This window comes from Coregonus lavaretus, assembly GCF_964263955.1.
Source record: "Coregonus lavaretus genome assembly, contig: HAP1_SCAFFOLD_1183, whole genome shotgun sequence".
Classification (NCBI taxonomy): Eukaryota; Metazoa; Chordata; class Actinopteri; order Salmoniformes; family Salmonidae; genus Coregonus; species Coregonus lavaretus.
The window spans coordinates 1-15,000 of record NW_028162416.1 but is presented as its reverse complement, the minus strand read 5'-3'; the positions used below and the strand labels follow the sequence as shown (position 1 = coordinate 15,000).

Here is a 15,000-nt window from a genome sequence, read left to right as displayed (position 1 = left end):
ATTTACAGTCAGGCAATGATGACAAGATCTCCAGAGAGATTTGGTCATGGGGAGGCTGATCAGAGCCTGGTAGGCCCCACCTGTGCCAAGTGAGTTATTTTGGCAGGTGCTAAGCCCTATTCTTCTTTTCTTTGATATTTGTTCAGTGTTACCCCTTCTACAGAGTGTATATTCTCAGAATCTTGCTTGACATTTTCACAGTTTGAGATTCTGTGGTAGTAGCTAAGAGAGAAACTCACTATCCAGTTCTATTTTCTACTTTCTAATTGTCTGCACACACACACACACACACAAATCCACTTCCCCCTGTCTCTTCTTTCAATGCAAATTGAGAGTAAACTTGGGGCTCAATCAGTTTCACTTTGGCCTCTGTGGTTAATAGAAATGTCACCTGCTAGCCTATCCGCTAAGCTAACCTAGCCACTATGCTATCAGGCTAACAATGCCTGTTTTGAAAATGCCTTTTTGTGCCTTGATGGCTAATCTGCGTTCTTCTTTCTCAGGACCAGGGTACTAAAGAACTGTTCAAGAAAGAAGTCACAGAGAAGCTCAAGCAGAAGAAGCTGAGGTAAAACGAGGGCACTCTGAGACACACTAGTTGTATCTAACAGTAAACACTATCTTTGCTTAGTCAATAAATAGTCTAAAAGTATTTCAAAAGAGGAAGGCGTTTATCTACTGAACTTGGCATGGTTGCTAAACCCAGCTGCTGTAGTCTGTACAGTAACCATACAGTATTGCACCAAATAAAGCTAAACCAAATTGTGTCATTTTATTTTTTGCACATGCAAAAGTATTATATACAGTTGAAGTCGGAGGTTTACATACACTTAGGTTGGAGTCATTAAAACTTGTTTTTCAACCACTCCACAAATGTCTTGTTAACAAACTATAGTTTTGGCAAGTCGGTTAGGACATCTACTTTGTGCATGACACAAGTAATTTTTCCAGCAATTGTTTACAGACAGATGATTTCACTTATAATTCACTGTATCACAATTCCAGTGGGGTCAGAAGTTTACATACACTAAGTTGACTGTGCCTTTAAACAGCTTGGAAAATTCCAGAAAATGATGTCATGGCTTTAGAAGCTTCTGATAGGCTAATTGACATTATTTGAGTCAATTGGAGGTGTACCTGTGGATGTATTTCAAGGCCTACCTTCAAACTCAGTGCCTCTTTGCTTGACATCATGGGAAAATAACACAAGTGGTTGATTTGAAATATATAGATTGATTTATTGAATGCAACCCTATCCCACAGAAAGAAGCATGGTAAGATCAAGGAGTCCATGAATAGCAACAAGACACAGGTCCCTCCACATGCGTCAACGGTCCACACCGTCTACGACAATGACTACACTATAGTGGAAGAGTGCACCGCCAATTTAGAACTATCCAATCAGCCTAACGCTGCCACGGCGACTCCGGAGCCCCTCCTCTCCGGTCCCCTGCCCGGCCCCACCCTCTCCCAGGTCGTTCCCATGACGATGGTGGTGTGTGACATCTACTCGGAGCCCTTTGACACTCTGGGGGGTCTGGTGAAGAATACGATACCTGCGTTACCAGCAGACCACGCTGATAATATCTCCCCCTACGCCTGCTTCTACGGGGCCTCCAAGACCAAACTCAAGATGGGCTGGCTGGACAAGCTCTCACCGCAAGGGTAGGACCACAGGATGAAATATAACATTATATTGTAGTAAGCTCAATGTTAAATTAAAAATCTACATACCATCATATCTAAACCAATAGGACACCAATGTCGATGAAAATGTGCAAATCAACTTGATTGGACATACACAACACACTCCTTGTCTCTGGTCATGTGCCGTCAGGCTGTTACCAAGAACCACATACCGGATTCTTAACAGGGTCGTTAACTATTGAGTTTTCTGCGTGTATCTAACTCAAAATCTACACGTCGGATTAAAACGAGACTTAAAACACTTTAACATTTTAGATTGACTAAGTTTGTAGGTGCAACAGTTTTTATTAAATGTAGAATTTATCTCTCTCACGTGTACATTTCCGTCCATTAAGAACCAACGACTTCTGACAATGCTAACATATTTTCAGCCGAATCTCAGAGTTCTATCTAACTGGGTTGAGCAACTCAATTGCTCGGCAACAACACAGCTGCAACATGCTGCCAGTCACAAGAAGTGGCTGAGAACAAACCTAGGCTACTGTAGATAGCTAGCTATATGGTGGGATTCAAGCTGAGGTTAATAAATACAAACATATATTTTGATTAGCTAGGTAGCTAGCTAGCTAACGTTATCTAGCTAACGTTGGCTTTCTTGTCCAAAGTCCAGCAGCTAGCCTAAGTAGCTAGCTAACACCAGTCAGCTGAAAGTTATCTAGTTAGCTAACGAACAGGCAAAGAAAGGTAGCAAGCTATATTTGTTTATAGAAGGTTTGTTACACAAATAACTTCAGCCATTAGCAAGGTAGAGCCAGAAGACAACAGATGACAACAACATCTTGACACAGAAGCTAGATAACGATAGCTAGCTCACGTCCAAATGCCAGTCCTAAATTTTTCCACAAAACATAGCTAGCTAGCTACATCAGTTCAAAGCCAACACCAAGCTGTAATAGGCACAAGAAAGACATGGCTCTAGTGTACAAGGGGATCTCTTTGTTTAGTCTCTATGGCTGAGGTATACAACCTTCAAAAGTCAATGACTTAAAACCGTTTTCCTTTACTTTGCTTTCAATTGGAATTGAGTCATATTTTACAATGTAAGACTGTCACAATCAATTTAGCTATTCACCTTCTGAAAACTGCAGACAATTACTTTTGGCTATCCATGGTCAATTCTAAACATACTTTAATAGAACTGATTTGAGCTATTAGAGTGTAACAGCCAGCAGACCAGGGTTTAAACCAGCAACCCTTGCAGTTATGCAAGCACACCACCTGTGCCATTAAGGCCCAGACCTTTTGGCAGAGGCCAAATATTAAAGGTTACAATAACTCTGCCAGTGGCAGACTTGGTTTTGTTTTTACTTCTTTTTTGTACACCAGCTTCAAACAGCTGAAAATACAATATTTGTGGTTATTTAAAATATATTTCAGAGCGGTTTAGATAATACAATAATACTCTACACTTGCTTGTTTTGTCACATAAACTGAAATTAGGCGAACTATTAGAATTTTAGCAACCAGGAAATGGCGGAGCGATTTCTGCATAGTGCACCTTTTTAAATACCCAGGCGTTGTAAGATCTGGGATGCGTCTGCAATGTAGTCGTGCAGGAACTCGACCAATGACTACCCAGAATCCTCGTTAAGTGGGAAAACAGCAGTTATTTTTTCTGTTCTCGTCTTCTTCTGTTTAAGTGTGAGAAACCCTATTTTAGTTTTCACACCCTCAGAGCAAACCAGGGGTTGCGTTTTATTTAGTTGTATTTCTCTGCATGATGATGCTTTCATAGTTCCTCTTACAAAAAAGTCTGCCACTTCTCTTTTTTTTATTTAGCTTTGTGCCCTCCCTCTGAACACCTGATTAGCATAGAGTTGTCAGACTGCCTTAGTTTGAGATGTTGAATATTCATTTATTTTAGCAGCATTACCAGCACCCTGTTTTAATGTACCAAATGGTATGATACTATTCTACTGTACAGAATGAACTTTATTTATACAAAGTTGAATTAGCTCAAAAACAAGTGTCTTGTGGTTGGGTTTAAATGCTGTTTACATACTACTTTCTGTTCAACTTTCCCTCTTTCACTTTCAGAAAATGTGTCTTTCAGAAAAGATGGGTAAAGTTTGATGGAGAGAACCTCTCTTATTACAACAATGATAAGGTCAGTGACACACACACACACACACACACACACCAAGTGCTTTCACCTAACATTTTACACACTAACACTGCCATGCTAACGCTAACGTCCTCTCCTCAACACGTTCATAACCTCCTACACACCACCACCACCACATATCACACCTTCATTATTTGAAGAAAGGTATTTTTAACCCTCCGATCGATCCATCCACCCACACATCCAACCCTCTGATCCATCCATCCACCCACACATACGTCCAATCCTTCTATCCATCCGCCCACACATACACTATACAGTGCATTCGGAAAGTATTCAGACCCTTTGACTTTTTCCACATTTTGTTATGTTACCGCCTTATTCTAAAATTGATTAAATATTTGTTTATTCTCATCAATCTACACACAATACCCCATAATGACAAAGCAAAAACAGATTTTTTGACATTTTTGCAAATGTATTAAAAATAAAAAACAGAAATACCATATTTACATAAGTATTCAGACCCTTTGCTATGAGACTCAAAATTGAGCTCAGGTGCAGCCTGTTTCCATTGATCATCCTTGAGATGTTTCTACAACTTGATTGGAGTCCACCTGTGGTAAATTCAGTTGATTGGACATGATTTGGAAAGGCACTCACCTGACAGTGCATTTCAGAGCAAAAACCAAGCCATGAGGTCGAAGGAATTGTCCGTAGAGCTCCTAGACAGGATTGTGTCAAGGCACAGATCTGGGGAAGGGTACCAAAACATTTCTGCAGCATTGAAAGTCCCCAAGAACACAGTGGCCTCCATCATTCTTAAGTGGAAGAAGTTTGGAACCACCAAGACTCTTCCTAGAGCTGGCCACCCGGCTAAACTCAGCGATCGGGGGAGAAAGGCCTTGGTCAGGGAGGTGACCAAGAACCCGATGGTCACTCTGACAGAGCTCCAGAGTTCCTCTGTGGAGATGGGGAAACTTCCAGAAGGACAATCTCTGCAGCACTCCACCAATCAGGCCTTTATGGTAGAGTGGCCAGACGGAAGCCACTCCTCAGTAAAAGGCACATGACAGCCCGCTTGGAGTTTGCCAATGCACCTAAATACTCTCAGACCATGAGAAACAAGATTATCTGGTCTGGTGAAACCACGATTGAACTCTTTGGCCTGAATGCCATGTGTCACATCTGGAGGAAACCTGGCACCATCCCTACGGTGAAGCATGGTGGTGGCAGCATCATGCTGTGGGGATGTTTTTCAGCGGCAGGGACTGGGAGACTAGTCAGGATCGAGGGAAAGATGAATGAAGCAAAGTACAGAGAGATCCTTGATGAAAACCTGTTCCAGAGCGCTCAGGACCTCAAACTGGGGCGAAGGTTCACCTTCCAACAGGACAACAACCCTAAGCACACAACCAAGATAATGCAGGTGTGGCTTCGGGACAAGTCTCTGAATGTCCTTGTGTGGCCCAGCCAGAGCCCGGACTTGAACCCGATCGAACATCTCTGGAAGACCTGAAAATAGCAGTGCAGCGACGCTCCCCATCCAACCTGACAGAGCTTGAGAGGATCTGCAGAGAACAATGTGAGAAACTCCCCAAATACAGGTGTGCCAAGCTTGTAGCGTCATACCCAAGAAGTCTCGAGGCTGTAATCGCTGCCAAAGGTGTTTCAACAAAGTACTGAGTAAAGGGTATGAATACTTATGTAAATGTAATATTGTAATTATGGGGTATTGTGTGTAGATTGAGAAGAAAAAAATGTTTAGTACATTTTAGAATAAGAATGTAACGTAACAGAATGTGGAAAAAGTCAAGGGGTCTGAATATTTTCAGAATGCACTGAATATACTAAAGTATGTGGACACCCCTTCAACTTAATGGATTCGGCTATTTTAGCCACACCCGTTGCTGACAGGTGTATAAAATCAAGCACACAGCCATGAAATCTACATAGACAAATATTGGCAGTATAATTGCCTTACTGAAGAGCTCAGTAAGCACCGTGGCACCGTCATGTTCGTCAGGAGCTTCATGAAATGGGTTTCCATGGCTGAGCAGCCGCACACAAGCCTAAGATCACCATGCGCATTGCCAAGCGTCAGCGGGAGGGGTGTAAAGCTCGCCACCATTGGACTCTGGAGCAGTGGGAAAGCGTTCTCTGCAGTGATGAATCACGCTTCACCGTCTGGCAGTCTGATGGACTAATCTGGGTTTGGCAGTTGCCAGGAGAACGCTACCTGCCCCAATGCATAGGGCCAACTGTAAAGTCTGATGGAGAAGGAATAATCGTTTTTCATGGTTTCTTGTCCCTTAGTTCCAGTGAAGGGAAATCTTAACGCTACAGCATGCAATGACATTCTAGACGATTCTTTGCTGTCAACTTTGTGGCAACAGTTTGGGGAAGGCCCTTTCCTGTTTCAGCGCGACAATGCCCCCATGCACAAAGCGAGGTCCATGCAGAAAATGTTTGTCGAGAGCAATGTGGAAGAACTTGACTGGCCTGCACAGAGCCCTGACCTCAACCCCATCGATCACCTTTGGGATGAATTGGAACGCCGACTGCGAGCCAGGCCTAATCACCCAACGTCAGTGCCCTACCTCACTAATGGTCTTGTGGCTGAATGGAAGCAAGTCCCCGCAGCAATGTTCCAACATCTAGTGGAGTGGAGGCTGTTATCGCAGCAAAGGGGAGACCAACTCCATATTAATGCCCATGATTTTGGAATGAGATGTTCGACGAGTCGATGTCCACATTTTTCTGGCCATTTAGTTTACATCTAACCCATCCGGGCTATGCGTTCCCCTTCTCTCTCCCCCACCATCATTAACATGCTGCTGTAAAGAATGGACTCAAGGACAGAGTGACATTCTGTCACGCTTCAATGGGTACCACTTTCTCTCGGTGCCTGGGTACACAGTGCAGCATAAGGGAAGAGGAGAGGAGTGCAGGAAGACTCTTTACTGCCTCCCTCAGCAGATCTCTCCCTCTCTCTTTCTCTCTCTCTCTCTCTCTCGCGCGCGCTCTGTTCTCTCTCTCTCTCTCTCTCTCTCTCTCTCTCTCTCTCTCTCTCTCTCTCTCTCTCTCTCTCTCTCTCTCTCTCTCTCTCTCTCTCTCCCTGTCCACTTCCTCTATCTGTCTGTTCTCCACTTCCAGGGTGAAGGGTCAAGTTACGCTTAGTGCTGTCTAGCTGCCTCGGCTGGAGCGAGGGAGGGGAAGAAGAGCTCACAGCTGAACCTTTAGAGTGAGCAGGGAGAGCAGACCAGAGACAGACAGACCAGAGACAGACAGCCAGACAGACTAGAGAGAGACAGACAGACAGACCAGAGAAAGAGACAGACAGACAGACCAGAGAGAGACAGACAGACAGACAGACAGACCAGAGAAAGAGACAGACAGACAGACCAGAGAGAGAGACAGACAGACAGACCAGAGAGAGACAGACAGACAGACCAGAGAGAGACAGACAGACAGACCAGAGAGAGACAGACAGACAGACCAGAGACAGACAGACCAGAGACAGACAGACCAGAGACAGACAGACCAGAGACAGACAGACCAGAGACAGACAGACCAGAGACAGACAGACCAGAGACAGACAGACAGACTGACCAGAGACAGACAGACAGACAGACTGACCAGAGACAGACAGACAGACAGACAGACAGACAGACTAGAGACATACAGACAGACTAGAGAGAGACAGACAGACAGACAGACAGACAGACAGACGAACCAGAGACAGACAGACAGAAACAGAAATAAAGGAATTTAACCTTCACAATTTTGGTTTTGACATCAGACTGTTTATGAAGTTTTGTGGCTCTTGTTTTTACTGTCATCAGCTTTTCGGTGTAGACTGTTATTGAGGCAGAAAGTATTGACTCTGAGCTATAGACTATTCACACAGTAGACGGAACATAAATTTAAGGCTGGTGTATAGATGAGCAAGGTTTCTATTCATTCTGGTGGTTTGACTGAACTCTTTGTTTTTACCTTGTTGGCTTTGCAACTGACTTTCAGCAGACTTAACTGGTAGTGTAAAAAGTGTTTCTGAATGTGTGTCTGGGTTGGCTGTGGCACTGTCATTTGTGTTCGTAACTTTTATTTAACTTGCCATTAACCCTCATCAGAGCAGGCAACTTATAACTGAGAAAGCGAGAGTATCTCTCTGAGTGTGTGTGTGTGTGTGTGTTTCTGACTGTGTGTGTGGCGCTTGGCGGCGCACTCCCTGGGCTAGGCCCGCACTTTTTCAGCAGACAGACCGAAAGGCAGGCAGACAGGCAGCGTTGCAGCTTTGCCCAACATCACAATCAATTGATGCGAACCTTGCCTGATGCCACTCGTTAATCACTTACTAATTATAGCTCCCCCTCTTTCTCTCCCCATCTATTTTTCCATTGCGTTTTGCCATTTTTATTTATTGGGACATGCTCGCTTGCAGCAATGGAAGTCAGTACAAGGGAGGGAGGGCAGGGAGAGAGAGGGAAAGAGAGAGGGAAAGAGAGAGGGAAAGAGAGGGAAGGAGAGAGGTGGTGACTCAGTGTTTTGTGCTCAATATCACAGTGGATGTTGGTTGTAGGCTTGAGTATTTAGGGAGGGGAGTGTATAAAGGGTGTGTGGTGTGGGGAGGGGAGGGGCATCAGTAGTGTTTAGACTTTTTAAAGTAGGAAAGTGAATGTAATGAATGTTGCCTCAGGAGCCGAGCAGGAGCACTGTCTGGGTGAAGGGAGAGGTCCGCTTCAATCTTTCTCTGCTCTGCTGCCTGTGGTTGTTGGGGATAGATCCTACCTCACACTACTACGTTGGGGTCAGTGACTGGGTAACATGAGAGTGGCACAAGGCAGGTTGGCACTCCCTCAATGCCACCTTATGTCAGAGCCTGAGAGGGAACGTCGAAGGCCACCTTATGTCAGAGGCTGAGAGGGAACGTTGATGAGGTTGAAGAATGTGGGGATAGGGACACTGTGGGGATAAGGACCCTGTGGGGACAGGGACACTGTGGGGACAGGGACACTGGGGACATGGACCCTGTGGGGACAGGGACACTGTGGGGACAGGGACACTGGGGATATGGACCCTGTGGGGACAGGGACACTGTGGGGACAGGGACCCTGTGGGGACAGGGACCCTGTGGGGACAAGGACCCTGTGGGGACAGGGACACTGTGGGGACAGGGACACTGGGGACAGGGACACCTTGGGGACAGGGACCCTGTGGGGACAGGGACCCTGTGGGGACAGGGACCCTGTGGGGACAAGGACCCTGTGGGGACAGGGACCCTGTGGGGACAGGGACACTGTGGGGATAGGGACAATGTTGATTGTGTGTGTGATAGGGCAAGGCCATTGATTTCTTGTTAAGTACCTTGAGATTTTTTTATGAATTTAATTAATGCATCTGACTGTTCCCAGATATTCAGGATTCCCACACGCTCAGTGGTCGCAGAAAAAAAAATCACCCTTGGAGTCTCCCAATGCATTATGGGAAACTTTGATCAACTTTCCACTACTTTTCCTACTTTCACTCCTTCCAACTCTCTCACCCTCTCTGTCATCCTCACCCCCACCTAGTTCTAATGCTCTCCAATGTTCCCAGACTAAAGTAATCACCACCCCATGGTCTCCAGGCTGTGTGATATCATCAGTGGCGTGGGAGAGTTGAGAGAGTGGCGTTCTCAAATTCTCACTCCGCTCCCGAGGGTTGCCCTAGACGACGATAAGTGTCAATCGCCTCCTTTCGTCCGATTTCGTCAACCTCTGCTTCTCAGACATATAGCAGCCTCCAGGGGCCGAACGGGGCCCTCAACAGGACCCTTGGGGGGTGATCTGATGTCACATGTGAACCTGTCTGTCAGTTTGTGAAAACGCTAGCCCCAAAGCTAAGATTTGGGGTGTGTGTGTGTGTGTGTGTGTGTGTGTGTGGAGGTAAAGGGGATCAGTGATTCGTCTGGCTGTCTGTGTGTCACTGCAAAGCCCCTTAATGCCAATATCTCTCTCTCTCTCTCTTCCTAACACCTCACTGCTCTTTATCTGAGTGTTATATAGCAATGTCCATGGTATACAGTCTATTTATTAATATATATATTGCAATGTCCATGGCGTACAGTCTATTTATTAATATATATATTGCAATGTCCATGGTATGCAGTCTATTTATTAATACACATAGCAATGTCCATGGTATACCGTCTATTTATAAAGTAGTGTTACTCCCTCTTTTTCAAAAAAGCAATTTACACCTTAGATTTGTTTGTTTATTTCATACATCTAACAGAGTCACACTTAAGACCTAAAAGTGAAGTCCTGGCTAATGTTCTAGTGAAGTTTCAGCGTCTAATTGTCTAATTGCTGTCGAGGGCATTTCCACGCAGTTGTTTTTTCTAACCGAAGTTCCATCGTATCACCAGAAGGTGTCCCCATGACTCCACTGATACGTTCCAGGGTGTTGGGTGGTTGGTTGTTCTGAAGCAGTAGATCTCCTCTCATCTCCTCTCCTCTCCTCTCCTCTCCTCTCCTCTCCTCTCCTCTCCTCTCCTCTCCTCTCCTCTCCTCTCCTCTCCTCTCCTCTCCTCTCCTCTCCTCTCCTCTCCTCTCCTCTCCTCTCCACATGCCCAGCCACATGCAGGCTCTGTCGTTGAAGGCTTTCAGCTCCATAGAGGTGCGTTTAATTGCTTCCTGAAGCATGTGACAAATAAAGACAAACACACACACACACACACACATACACACACTATGATTCACACACACTATGATTCACACACATACGCTTTAACATATGCACATGACAACAGTACCTCCAGTTACCCAAACAATACCCAGCTTGAGAACTGGAGAAGGTTAAGAACAAGTGAGAGATGGGTTGGAACAACACAGGAAAGGGAAGAGAAGGATGAATAGAGCAGAGGAAGACAGAAGCGAGGGAGCGAGAGACGGAGGGAAGAACAAGTGCAAGGCAGGAGAGACGGAACAAGCGGAGGATACCTTAGGAGGAGGATATCTTTACTGAGCGATAGGAAGGCCTCATTGTGTACGTTATCTTGCCTCATTGCTCCCAAGGCAGTCTTCTGGGACTAGCTGTCAAACATACTGTATTAGCTATCTGTTTGACCACAACTTCTGTTGAGCTCTCCATCAACAACCCCTTCCTCCCTCCATCATAGTATTTACAGATGCTGCTCACGATTAAAACACGTCTTCTTCCACATGACCCCAAAAACCTTCATTAAAACTATTAATTACATCTAAACCACATTACGCATAATTATCAGCACGAAGCGGCATGAGTCGTCCTCTCTCACTCATTTATATCCCCATCTAGATTGAGATGGAGAGGAAAAGGTTGGGGGAGAGAGAGAATCAGAGTGAAAGTGAGAGACAAAGAGAGGAGGGGAGAAGCAGAGAGAAATAGAGGTAAAGAGAGCTTTATTCAAAGTTGAAAGTTCACAGCCCTGTGGTGGTGGGTGCAGGTGGCCCCGTGCGATTCTACAACATTGTTGTGATATTGAAGCCCCAGGGAGAGGTGTTCCCGTGTCAGTAATTAGGCTGTTCAAATCCCGCTTTCATTTGAGTGGAAGAACCCTTCGTAGGTGACTTTCTTTCTGCCCGTCATTCTTTTTATTTCTGCGACCATCTTTTGGTAGGGAGGCAAGTACACCAACAGTATGTGGACACCCCTTCGAATGAGTGGATTCAGCTATTTCAGCCACACCCGTTGCTGACAGGAGTATAAAATTGAGCACACAGCCATGCAATCTCCATAGACAAACATTTGCAGTAGAATGGTCCGTACTGAAGAGCTCACTGACTTTCAACATGGCACCGTCATAGGATGTCACCTTTCCAACAAGTCAGTTCATCAAATGTCTGCCCTGCTAGAGCTGCCCTGGTCAACTGTAAGTGCTGTTATTGTGAAGTGGAAACGTCTAGGAGCAACAATGACTCAGCCGTGAAGTGGTAGGCCACAAAAGCTCACAGAACGGGACCGCCGAGTGCTGAAGCGCGTAGTGTGTAAAAATCGTCTGTCTTCGGTTGCAACATTCACTACCGAGTTCCAAATTGCCTCTGGAAGCAACGTCAGCACAAGAACTGTTCATCGGGAGCTTCATGAAATGGGTTTCCCAGGCCGAGCAGTTGCACAGAAGCCTAAGATCACCGGCTGGAGTACTGTAAAGCTCGCCGCAATTGGACTCTGGAGCAGTTGAAACGAGCAGACGAATCTGGGTTTGGCGGATGCCAGGAGAACAATACCTTCCCCAATGCATAGTGCCAACTGTAAAGTTTGGTGGAGGAGGAATAATGGCCTGGGGTTGTTTTTCATGGTTTGGGCAAGCCCCCTTAGTTCCAGTGAAGGGTAATCTTAACGCTACAGAATACAATGACATTCTAGACGATTCTGTGCTTCCAACTTTGTTCCAACTTTGCTTCCAACAGTTTGGGGAAGGCCCTTTCCTGTTTCAACATGACAATGCCCCAGTTCACAAAGCGAGGTCCGTACAGAAATGGTTTGTCGATAGGTGTGGAAGAACTTGAGTGGCCTGCACAGAGCCCTGATCTCAACCCCATCGGAACACCTTTGGGATGTATTGGAACGCCGACTGCGAGCCAGGCCTAATCGCCCAACATCAGTGCCCAACCTCACTAATGCTCTTGTGGTAGAATGGAAGCAACACACGATCACGCTATCATACAGTATAGTTTGAGGTCAGAGATTTGAGAGAGAGAGAGAGAGAGAGGTCTTTTTATCCAGTGTACTATGCAATGATAATTACATTATATATATATATATATATATATATATATATATATATATGAATAATGCAACGTCTGGATGGCCCTCTTTAATCCGCTACAGCACCCATAAATAATGTCCTCTCATTCACTGCAGTGACATAAACGTACTTCTGCTTTCTCCACCAACACTGCTTTCAGGGCCTTTCGTTGGAGATTCTAACTTTATACAGTGAGAGGGAATGCTAGCTAGTTTGACACATCAAATCAAATTGGGGGGGAATGCAAATAGTCCGGGTAGCCACTTGATTAGCTGTTCAGGAGTCTTATGGCTTGGGGGTAGAAGCTGTTAAGAAGCCTTTTGGACCTAGACTTGGCGCTCCGGTACAGCTTGCCGTGCGGTAGCAGAGAGAACAGTCTATGACAAAGGTGGCTGAAGTCTTAGAACATTTTTAGGGCCTTCCTCTGACACCGCCTGGTATAGAGGTCCTGGATTGCAGGAAGCTTGGCCCTAGTGATGTACTGGGCCGTACGGACTACCCTCTGTAGTGCTTTGTGGTCGGAGGCCGAGCAGTTGGCATACCAGGCGGTGATGCAACCAGTCAGGATGCTCTCGATGGTGCAGCTGTAGAACTTTTTGAGGATCTGAGGACCCTTGCCAAATCTTTTCAGTCTCCTGAGGGGGAATAGGCTTTGTCATGCTCTCTTCACGACTGTCTTGGTGTGTTTGGACCATGATAGTTTGTTGGTGATGTGGACACCAAGGAACTTGAAACTCTCAACCTGTTCCACTACAGCCCCGTCGATGAGAATGGGGGCGTGCTCGGTCCTCTTCTTTTTCCTGTAGTACACAATCATCTCCTTTATCTTGATCACGTTGAGGGAGAAGTTGTTGTCCTGGCACCACACGGCCAGGTCTCTGACCTCCTCCCTATAGGCTGTCTCATCGTTGTCTGTGATCAGGCCTACCACTGTTGTGTCGTCGGCAAACTTAATGATGGTGTTGGAGTCGTGCCTGGCCATGCAGTCATGGGTGAACAGCGAGTACAGGAGGGGACTGAGCACGCACCCCTGAGGGGCCCCCGTGTTGAGAATCAGCGTGGCAGATGTGTTGTTACCACCTGGGGGCGGCCTGTCAGACAGTCCAGGATCCAGTTGCAGAGGGAGGTGTTTAGTCCCAGGGTCCTTAGCTTAGTGATGAGGACACTATGGTATTGAACACTGAGCTGTAGTCAATGAATAGCATTTTCACGTAGGTGTTCCTTTTGTCCAGGTGGGAAAGGGCAGTGTGGAGTGCAATAGAGACTGCATCATCTGTGGATCTGTTGGGGTGGTATGCAAATTGGAGTGGGTCTAGGGTTTCTGGGATGATGGCGTAGATGTGAGCCATGACCAGCCTTTAAAAGCACTTCATGGCTACAGACGTGAGTGCTACGGGTCGGTAGTCATTTAGGCAGGTTACCTTAGTGTTCTTGGGCACATGGACTATGGTGGTCTGCTAGAAACATGTTGGTATTACAGACTCAGTCAGGGAGAGGTTGAAAATGTCAGTGAAGACACTTGCCAGTTGGTCAGCGCATGCTCAGAGTACACGTCCTGGTAATCAACTTCATACTTTACAGTGAGATGGAATTTAAAGTTTTGGATAGTTGGCTGGTTTGTCAGTGTGTTTCGACTTGGTTTCTGTCCATGTGGCAATGTGACCCAATACATTCAGTGTCGTTGTCTTGGGACGCCAGCGAAAGAGGGTCACCGATATCTCCAGGGCACCATGCTCATGATTTGCTTGTTGTGCTGGTTTAGAGTGTAGGGTAATTAAATCCCTGTTCACCCAACAAACACTTCAGACCTAGTAGTGTGTTTCTATAAATATGGGACAGGTTTCTTTTCTGGTTCCAGATTTGTTTAAGGATTTCTATCACGCCCAGAGAGTACTATGATTTGTTTTTGTATCATTTGGGAGTGTGTGTGCGTGTGCGTTTGTGTGTGTGCATTTTCCACTACTTTGTGTGTGTGGAAGCATTGTAGTGTGTGTGCTTTTTTCACTACTTTGTGTGGAAGCATGGTAGTATGTGTGTGTGTGTGTGTGTGTGTGTGTGTGTGTGTGTGTGTGTGTGTGTGTGTGCACCAACCTGAACCTGTTCTCCCCCTGTGTGAAATAATGTTTGTGTTTGTGGGGGCGATGCAGCTCTCTGTTAATGTGTGTGTGTGTGTGTGTGCACCGTGACGTCCCACTATGCTTCTTTATCTCTGTGTGTCTTCCTACAGGAGATGTACTCTAAAGGCCTGATCCCGTGCGGTGTGATGAAGCAGGTGCAAGGGCAGGGGGACAACCGCTTCGAAGTGGTCACCTCCCTCAGGACCTTTGTGTTTCGGCTGGAGAGGGAAGGTAAAAAGGAGCACACCTTACATCTCACCCCTTAGATAGCCTAGTACCTACTCTCTCACTCTATCTTCCTCCTCTGCTTTCCTCTCCTCTCCCTCCCTCTATCTTCCCTC

At 45.9% G+C, this 15,000-nt stretch overlaps 1 protein-coding gene across 1 annotated transcript in view; it reads left to right on the top strand.

Moving 5' to 3' along the window:
• LOC311119285 (arf-GAP with Rho-GAP domain, ANK repeat and PH domain-containing protein 2-like) overlaps positions 1 to 14,890 on the top strand; it is a gene marked incomplete at its 3' end in the record, with an annotated part of 26,512 nt that extends 11,622 nt beyond the window's left edge. Inside the window, exons 5-8 of the mRNA XM_084194004.1 lie at positions 504 to 568; positions 1,264 to 1,665; positions 3,745 to 3,814; positions 14,770 to 14,890. Coding sequence (XP_084050130.1) covers positions 504 to 568; positions 1,264 to 1,665; positions 3,745 to 3,814; positions 14,770 to 14,890 — 658 coding nt within the window. The remainder of the gene's footprint in view (positions 1 to 503; positions 569 to 1,263; positions 1,666 to 3,744; positions 3,815 to 14,769) is intronic.
• Positions 14,891 to 15,000: the final 110 nt, after the last annotated feature.